Source organism: Mercurialis annua, linkage group LG7 (assembly GCF_937616625.2).
Source record: "Mercurialis annua linkage group LG7, ddMerAnnu1.2, whole genome shotgun sequence".
Classification (NCBI taxonomy): Eukaryota; Viridiplantae; Streptophyta; class Magnoliopsida; order Malpighiales; family Euphorbiaceae; genus Mercurialis; species Mercurialis annua.
The window spans coordinates 34,562,322-34,572,712 of NC_065576.1; the positions used below are offsets into that span (position 1 = coordinate 34,562,322).

Here is a 10,391-nt window from a genome sequence, read left to right on the forward strand (position 1 = left end):
GAGAGTTTGGGAGAAAATGTGAGAGATTTGGTACATAGTCACTTTAGAAGGAGAAGTTTCATATTTCTTTTCCCTCTCTCTTTCAAGCACTTCGCTGCTGGAATAATGCGAAATAAAAAATTAGACTCATGTCAGACCGCTCTGAACTCCGAACCGCCAACATTACGATCCTGGATTATAAAAGCTTGGTTAGCCTTGACCTGACAAGCTACTTATATTTATTTAAGTAATTTTATTAAAAATATATGACAAGATATCGTTTCCACTCATAATCCTACACGGGTACCTCTGGGAATATTATAAGAATGAGGAATTTTTCAAGGGAGGCGTTAACTAGCCAATTTTAAACACCTTTCTCCACTCACTCCGTTAAGGAAAGTAATACTTATGACTCTATTGCTAAGCGTAAATTTTCCAATCCTTGGGTGCCAAATGAGCTTTCAATGTCAAATTTGGGTATATTTTATAGTGTTATGGAGAAATTTCAAACTCGGGTTAAGGAGATTATTGGAATTTGATTATTCTATTTGTGAGAATTGGCGTAGAGTTCTTTAACACGGTTCTTCAATCTAATGAAGTTAGACCTACTTTGGATTTTAGGCTTACGGGTAGGCCATATTTGGTTGGTATGAAGGTTTTTCATGAACCCTTTGGGGTACCTGCAAAGGGAGCGATGGATGGCGGTAGTGCACTACACTCACCAGCATAGTGATAGGAGTAAAATTACTCCTATATTTTGAGTCATTTCTAAGCGTCTTTAATCGCTTTTATCGTATTATGCATACATTATTTAGTGTTTCTATACTTTATGGTGTGTGTTAGTATTTCAGAGGTTATTTAGTGATTATGGATCATTTGAGCAATAAAGAGTATAAATCATAGATTAGATCGAAGTCGTGAAGCTTAGGAATGAAAAAAGCACATTTACACACATGAAATATGACCCCGACGCATTCATTGACAATTTTGGAGAAGTTAAAGACTTCAATTGACTTCATGTTCTTCATATGAAAGAACGTAGACATCCTAAGCTTTCCAGCGGTTCAAGCACTGATTCATTTCGAGTTTTCTACATTGAGTTATGAAGTTTTTAAGTTTGTAGTTGTGCAGTTGGAATTAGGGTCTCGAACGAGAACTTAAGGTCTCGAATGAGACCTGTGAATTTTGCTTACCGAGAGTTTTTTCGTAGGAGAATTGCATCGAAACTTCAATTTAAGCCATGTCTCGAACGAGACATGCATTGTCTCGAACGAGACATGAGAAAAAGGACCGAATCAGTGTTCGAATTTGATTCTTCTCCTATTTCAACTTCAACGCAACTCTTAATCCAACTTCAACTTGTATTAGGAGTAATATTCTTCGTGGACTACCTCCACTATATAAAGGCATTGTAATAGCATTAGTTAATCAATCAATAAATTAATTAGACATTAGATTACATTAGTTATAATTTAATTTTTATTAAATAGCTTTTAGTTTAGTTTTTTCCAGCAGTTTATATAAGTAGTTTATAATTAGTTTCTGCAAGACGATTGTTGAAGATTTCAAGCTTAATCAAGACGATTCTTTTCGAAATTGACAACTCCGATATTTATTGTTTGATTATGCTTTATTCTTCATCATCCTTCTTGTTTTGTTTTAGTTTTAAAATGATTAACTAAAACCCTTGTTTGAGGGTTAATATGAACTTATAAATTGGTAATTATTTGGATTGGATGGATTAGTGTTAATTCGTGTTTTAATTACTAAAACTAATGCTTGAATTGAATTGATCACTTAGTTCATGATTTTGTGTTTAATTAACTAATTGAGAGATTGTTAATTAATTAGACATAGGTAATTAAAAACTTAGAGGAAAACGCCGTGAGAGCGGGTTGGAATTTAGGTAGTCGGTGAGTTTGCTTCATAATTATAATTTGATTATTTAATTCAATTTTAATATCGTGAGAGCGAGTTAATAATTGGTTAGTTAATTAGATTGTGATTTTATTCGGATCTTTGAGGCTTGAGAGGGCGAGATTCGGTGCATTAGAATAGCTTGATTCGCGATAAAATCACTAAAAAATCCTATTCAATAATTTTACTTATTTATTTGGGACTATCAATCCTTGAGCTTTTAATCTTATTATTTTAAATCATATTTTATTATTTGTTTTTAGTTTATATTAGTTTAATTAAATTACAAAATCCTATTGATTTTTCTAGCTAGCCGATTAAAGAATATTTGAAATTAGTGATTAAGTCCATTGTCTCTGTGGGATCGATACTTGGTCTTCCAAGTAATATTACTTGCGCGATATCGTACACTTGCGATTATTTGCCAACAAGTTTTTGGCGCCGTTGCCGGGGACAATTGCGTACTTAATAAATTAAGAGTATTATATTCTTGATTGTGTTAGCTTTTATTTTCTATTTTTTTATTTGATTTTTGTGTTTGTTGGATTTTACGTGGGGTGTTCTTGTTTTTGGGTGTGCAAGAAAATTTGGTATTTGTTGATTTATCCTCATTTTTTTTCGTGTACCTATTATGGAAGGAATAATGGCATGGAGTCAAAATTATATGCAGTACCAAAATGTTCAATATAATTGTGAAATTTGTGGGGATTTTGGTCATATTCGAGCTGAGTGTCATGTACTCTATCCAGATTGGAATGGACATGCCAACTATGTGGTGATCAATGGCAAGCTAGTGAAACTTATGGTTGGAACGATACTTGGGAGAACTTCAATGAAAATTTGAACTTTAATTCAAGTTATCACCCACATCAAAACGAATGGGATTTCAATTCCAACTTTGAAAATGAACCACAACAATCACCGGGTTTTCAGCAAAATTGGAATGTGGATGAAGGAAGCAAGATTGACGAATTAATTGAGGAGATGAGAACCGCTTTCCAAAATCAAGCCGCCGTCAACCACCGTCTTGAGACTCAAATTTCTCAATTAGCTATTTTGATTTAAATAGAGCTCAAGGTGGTCTACCATCTAATACAGAATCAAATCTAAAAGAGCAAGTAAACGCGATTGAGCTTCGAAGTGGAAAATCACTTGACAATCCGCATGTTACGAAGGTGGTTCAAGTTGACGATGTGCCGATCAATAGTGAGGATGAGATGGCTGAAATTTCATATGTCAAGCCGCCACCTCCACCTCCTTATATACCAAAGGTCCCTGTTCCGAGTCAACTCAAGAAGACGCTGGACAGCCAAAAAGGACTATTATCCGCAATCAAAGCTACTCCAATACAACATGTTATGGCCACAGACTTGGAAGATGATAATGCTTTAATGGAACATCATCCAATAAAGGTACTTGTAGAGGTCGAAAAAGAACAGTGTGAGGATGGTGAACTTGAAACTCCGATTTTCCACCCAATTACAACATACATGAGCTTAAATAATGAAAGTGGAGAGCAATTTGGTGTTACGGTACTCTACGAGGAATTTAATAAAACCTTTGATTTCAAAGATCCATTCTTAGAAGGGTTTGATTCCGAGTATGATGGAAATAATATTAAATATATGAATGTGCTTCATACTTCTTATGTTCCCTACTATAGAGTACAAGCATACTCTATATCATCCGAGTTTTATTTGAAGGAGCCAACAAGAAAAAAGAGGAAGAAGATGCTACCAAGACGGCTGCCTCATGTTAGGCTTTATTTTAGCAACCTTGCGCAAAGAGTCTAGCTTTAGACTCTAAGTAAAGCGCACTTGGGAGGCAATCCCAAGAGGTATTATTTTCCTTTCATCTTACACTCATGTTTTCAATTTTCAATTTTTTTATTATTTCATTGCATTGAGGACATTGCATGAAATAGTGTGAGCATGGGGAAAAAACATATCGTTTAGTTAGGAATTTTTATTTATTTATTATTGTTTGTTTATTTATGTTTTCTTAGGTTTAGTTTGTATTTGTGTTTATTTTTATTATTATTTTGTTTTTTGTGTGTTTTTGTGTTTAGTAGATTTTATTAGGGTGTTTTAGGATATTCGTAATTTATTTCAAAGTCTTGTATTGCTTTAATCTTTGTCTTTCAATTATGAAAATGTGTTAGTTGATTTGGGGTGTATCTTAATTAATTTGTCAATCCTAGATTTTCCCGAATCGATGAATGTATGAACGCGACTTCTTTAATTCGACAATTGATAAGTGATGCTTGCTTAATGACTTAATAATTCGTTGACATAATCCGATGAAACGAGGGTGAATTCAAAATTTAGACTTGTTCAAATCGTTGAAACATAATTGAATAACTTGATGCAGATGCATGACATGTCGATTGTTTATTTTTATAGTCATTTTTAAACTTTTGGCTTATGTAGAATAATTTTTGTAGGAATTCAGTTTATGGCATAACACTACACTTTTGAGAGTTTTTGAGCTTAATTTATTTGTTGAGAGTGTTGATTTCATGTTTTATTCCTAGAACTTCCTCGGTGTCCGTTCAAAGTTAAGTTTTCGGCAATTAGATGTTTATGACAATTAGGTATTGATGGATACGCAGTTGACCTCAGTACATATAGTCAAATGAGTATGGTAGACAGCAGATACCAAACAGCTGTCATTAGCCAGTAGACGCAGATCCTAACTGATATGATCTTCGGAATCCGGAAAGATTGGGATGGACTTAATCCCTATTTTCCAGCATGATTCCGAATTAAACACAATCACAAGAAGATGACCTCGGGTCAATTACTGAGAAAGGATTCTATATAAATAGACCAAAGACAAAAGGTAAAACCCTAATTCATTCTCTTAAACTACGTCATTTATCTTTAAACCTTACAAGGTATTTGACTTAGGCATCAGAGTGTGGTCGGACACAACGTCCGACTCATTCTAACCTGTGTTCGTGATCTCAAGTTGACAAGAGAAGATCCTAAGAGAAGATCCTACTATTCGCAGAACCATCATTTGGCGCCGTCTGTGGGAAACGATTTGTTCTTTCCTAAAAATCAATCAATTTTGGTTCTACGAACTGAAACAAACTCATGGACAACCATGATGAACCACCACCACCTGGAGTCGGAGTCAGAAATAGAGAGATGGCCGGAGGCAACAATCCAACTCTGTTAGCAAGAACAGACGGAATAGTCTTCCCCCTTCACCCACCTCCGGCGGGAACTGCGGGAACGACGGGTCCTTTGAGGACAAACACGGGAATCCCAGTGGGAATCGGAGCCGCAAGTACGGGCATCACACCACCGGTTTCCATACCCGGTTCAACAGCAGGGTTGATGGGCAGAGGAGCGCAACTACCCGGAACTAGTCAGGTATTTCCTCCTTGGAATTATTATACACCGCAAAACATGTATTATCCATCACCCCTGTATATTCAAAACGCACCAAGCTGGCCGCAGGCGTATACCCCATGGGGTAGCCAGTACCACCAGGGATATCAAAGACCCACCGCCCCGATTCCTTTTCCGTCCCTAGACGCAGAAGGAACCGTCACAGCGGTAACAGCTGGATACATTCCACCATATGTACCGCCAGGAGCCCAGCTACCACCGCTCTACCATGAGGCGGTGCTGAAGAGCTTTAACGACTTCCAAGATAGACTGATTGGAATCGCGAAGGAGAAAACGGTAGAAGCAGATAAAGCACCAGCACAGAGAAAGCAACAATCGGAACCAATCCCAAGAGGGCGAGACAAAGACGCACGGAAAGATAAAGAAATGCCCCCCCGGCGTGTTCTCACTGCTCCACTCCCAGGAGACGTGGGAAAAGAAAAAGGGAGGAACGACGCACAGCAAGGCGAGAAAGCAAGGGATAGAGAAGTCGTGAAGGAGCAGAGAGAATACGTAGACCTGGAGAAGGAAGAAGGAGAAGGTAGACGGAGGGAACGAGACGCAGAAAGCCACTCTTCAAACAGAAGAAGAGCAGTTGGAGAGAAGAACACTCTGGATGAGAAGATTAAGCATGCGATGAGGAAGTACCAGAAGGATAGCTACGAAGACGATGAAGGAGGAGATGATTTTTCACCACTGAAAAGGGAGGTATTAGACGTGAGATTCCCTTCTCGTTTCAAACTAACTGCGTTCGAGCCCTTCGATGGGACCGGAGACCCAAAAAGCCATATCTCAAAATTCAAGACGATAATGTTACTTCAAGATGTTTCAGATCCGATGCTATGCAGAGTATTCCCTGCCACCCTCAAGGGATCAGCGCAGAAATGGTACCTCGGACTGAAGTCCAATACCATCGGAACATTTGCAGAACTGGCAACGGCATTCAAAGGGCGTTTCCGCACGAACATCCCGCTGCAGAAGAACTCAAGTGACTTACGGAAGTGCCGACAAGGTGAAGGCGAGACGTTGAAGAAATTTGTAGAAAGATTCAATAAAGAAGCAGTCCAGATAGAGCACCTAAACCATGATACAGCCATAGAAGCCATGAAGATGGGAACTAGGTTCGAACGATTGAGAGACAAGATCTTAATGAAAAAGCCTTCCACTTTCCAAGAATTGATGGCAATAGCACATAAGTATGTAGAACTGGATGAAGCAAGAAGAACGCTGACAAAACAGTATGAGGAGGACAAACCAGAGAGATACCGCAGTAGAGGAGGAGACGACAGGGCACAGAGATTTGGAAGAGGAAACAAGCCATTTGACTTCACACCTTTGAATAGAGCACCAGTGGAAATATTCAGCTGGATGAAGAACAATAGAGTCATGTACAATGCACCCAGGAAGCTACACCCAGACAAAGAGAGAGATAAGAGCAAGTATTGCAGATTCCATGAAGGATATGGCCACGACACAGACAGATGCTGGGACTTGAAGCGGGAGATAGAACAGCTGATCCAGTCAGGAGTGTTGAAGAAGTTTGTACGGACAGAAGGAAGTGCAGAAAAAAGGAAACCGGAACATATAGAAAAAGAAGAGGCAAACAAAAGATTCAAAGAACCTATGGGCGTGATCAACATGATAGAAGGAGGGGAACCCTATTCGAAGGCACAGAAGAAGAAGATACGTAAGGGCGTGTACTCGATAAGCACTAGAGCATCCGCAGAGGAGCTGCCGTTAGTCACCTTTGGACCAGAAGATGGAAGACATGTGCAGGAACCGCACAACGATGCGCTAGTAATCAAAGCATTGATTAACAATTTTAGAGTAATGAGGATCCTGGTGGACGAAGGAAGCACAGTTAACCTCCTTACCTTGCACGTCTTCAGGGGGATAAGGGGATCAGTAACGGATCTCAGACAGGTTTCCGTGCCGTTGGTTGGCTTAGGAGGAAAGCCTATCAGACCGGAAGGGATGGTAGAGCTGGAGATAATTCTGGGAGAAGCAGAAGAAGGGCCACTGAAGACCATGACAGCAGTTTTCAACGTGGTGGATATCCCTTTGGCATATAATGCCATTTTGGGAAGACCTTTCCTATACCAGTGTGGTGCGGTAACCAGCATCAGATGGCTGACACTTAAAATTCCGGACGAAGAAGGGATAGTAATTGTTAAAGGAAGCCAGTTAGCCGCACGAGAATGCAACTTGATCACTGAAGAAAAAGGCGAAAGTCTGAACATCGAAGCGTTCCCTGAAGATCCAGAAGAAGAAGAAGGAGATAGGAACGCCCCAGTGGGCAACATGAGGGAGTTCCAAATCACCCAGAAGAAAACAGTGATGATCGGGACAGAAATACCAGAGGCTGTGGCCGTAGAAATCACGAGTGTATTACAGAAGAACGGAGACACCTTTGCCGCAGATGCCTCAGAAGTGGTAGGAATTGACCCAGCGATAGCTTCCCATAAATTGACTGTTTACAAAGATGCCAAACCAGTAGTACAGAAGAAGAGACGTTTCGCAGAAGATCGAAGGAAGGTCATAGAGGAAGAAGTCAGGAAGTTGGAGGCAGCCAAGTTTATAAGGGAGGTGATGTACCCGGAATGGGTTGCTAACGTCGTCTTGGTGAAAAAAGCAAATGGAGGATACCGCATGTGCGTAGATTTCACGGATTTAAACAAAGCATGCCCAAAGGACAGCTATCCGCTGCCGAATATTGATCAGCTGGTAGATTCAACAGCTTGCTATCAGCTGTATAGTCTCGCAGACGCTAAACAGGGTTATCATCAGATACCAATGAACGAAGCAGATCAGGAGAAGACATCTTTTACTACCGACTTGGGAACGTATTGTTACAACGTCATGCCATTTGGGCTGAAGAACGCTGGAGCAACATACCAACGACTGGTGAACTTCATGTTTAAGGATCAACTAGGAAGGAACATAGAGGTCTATGTGGACGACTTGATCATAAAAAGCAGCACACCCGAAGAGCACGCCAAGGACCTGGAAGAAACCTTTGCGGTACTGAATAAATTTAACATGAAGTTAAATCCGGAGAAGTGCGCGTTCGGCATTAAAGCCGGGAAGTTCCTGGGGTACTTAGTGAGTCAGAGGGGCATAGAGGCAAACCCATAAAAGATTCAAGCCATCCTAGACATGGTAGCACCGCGAAGTATCAGAGAAGTCCAAAAACTAAACGGAAGGGTAACAGCGTTGGGGCGATTTGTCTCTTCGTCGGCAAAGAGATGTCTCCCCTTTTTCAAGCAATTGCGCAACATGAAGAAGTTCGAATGGAATGATGAATGTCAGAAAGCTTTCGAGGAATTGAAAGTCTTTTTAACCAGCCCACCGTTACTCAGTCGCCCAAAAGCAGGAGAAATTCTGTATCTGTACCTGTCAGCAGGTAAAGAAACGATCGCGTCGGTACTAGTAAGAGAGGAAGAAGAAGAGCAGCTGCCTATTTACTACTCCAGCAGAACGTTGAAAGGCGCAGAGTTAAATTACCCGACAATTGACAAGTTGGCATTAATGGTGGTAGTAGCAGCGAAGAAGTTACGGCCATATTTTCAAGGGCATACGGTTATCGTACGCACTAACCAACCTCTGAGGAAGGCATTGCAGAGACCAAAAACTTCAGGAAGGATGGTCAGCTGGTCCGTCCAGTTGGGAGAACATGATATACGATATGAGCCGAGAAAAACGTTGAAGGCGCAGGCACTCGCAGACTTTGTGGTGGAGATGACGGAGAAACCAGACACTGAAGAACCCAGAGAAGCAGTCACTTGGAATCTCTATGTAGATGGAGCATCTAACGACCTCGGAGCGGGAGCAGGAGTTGTTTTAGAGGGACCAATGGGAATAACAATCGAGTATGCAGTACATTTGACGTTCAAAGCAACGAATAACGTGGCAGGTATGGTATCAATCTATCATTCAAATATACATACCATCTATTGCAATAAACTAATAATACTGCAGAATACGAAGCTCTCATAACAGGACTGTCAATTGCGAAAGCAATGAAAACCGAAGTCCTATGAGTCCATAGCGACTCCCAGTTAGTCACAGGACAAATAGGAGGACAGTTCCAAGCAAAGGAAGCCATGATGGCGAAATATAGGGAGAAAGCGAAAGAACTCTTGAATGACATAGAGAGATTTGGTGGAGAATGGGAAATCTTCCCCATACCCAGAGAAGAGAACGCAGCCGCGGACGCAATCGCCAAGGCAGCAGCCGCAAAGAGCCAGCGTTTCATGGAGATGAAAATGACAGAGGAGCGTTCGATTTCTTCCGTAGATACGGAGGAGGAAGTGTTACCTATAGAAGAGGTAGACACCTGGATGCAGAGACTATTGGCATACCTAACAGAAGGCATTCTACCAGAGCAAACAGCTGAAGCCGCAAAAGTAGTTCGACAATCAGCATCATACTCAGTCCTAGAGGGAGTACTCTACAGGGCATCAGCTACGCACCCATGGTCTCGATGCCTGACCAAGACAGAGGGCCTATACGTTCTGCAGGAAATCCATGAGGGGATCTGCGGAGCCCATGAGGCGTCAGCAGCCCTGGTTAGGAAAGCATCTTTATAAGGATTCTACTGGCTGTCAATGAAGAAGGACGCAGAAGACCTAGTACTTAAGTGTGATAAGTGTCAAAAGTTTGGCGCAGTAATACGAACACCCGCATCTGAGCAACATCCCATCGGTAGTCCATGGCCATTCATGACTTGGGGCGTAGATATACTGGGACCCTTCCCCCCAGCGCGGGGACAAGTAAAGTTCATCGTGGTAGCCGTAGATCACTTCACCAAATGGGTGGAGGTAGAGCCAATGAAGACAATCACTACGGAAAAGATCCAAACTTGGCTATCAAGAGAAGTTATGGGAAGGTAAAACACGTTGTATTTTTTATCATATACTTGTATACATTCGCATGTGCTAACATAAATAGACAGGTTTGGCATACCACATTCCTTAGTCACCGACAACGGAAAGCAATTCGATTGCCGCAAGTTCAGAGCATACTGTGAAGGGTTGAACATAAAGCTGAAGTTCACCTCAGTAGCCCACCCGCAGACGAATGGACTTACAGAAGTAA

The 10,391-nt window shown here is 41.0% G+C and overlaps 1 protein-coding gene across 1 annotated transcript; it reads left to right on the top strand.

Annotated features, from left to right (window-relative positions):
* Positions 1-9,400: 9,400 nt before the first annotated feature.
* Positions 9,401-9,883, top strand: LOC126657075 (uncharacterized). The gene has a single exon (XM_050351697.1). It carries the CDS (start codon positions 9,401-9,403, stop codon positions 9,881-9,883), a length of 483 nt encoding a protein of 160 aa, XP_050207654.1.
* Positions 9,884-10,391: the final 508 nt, after the last annotated feature.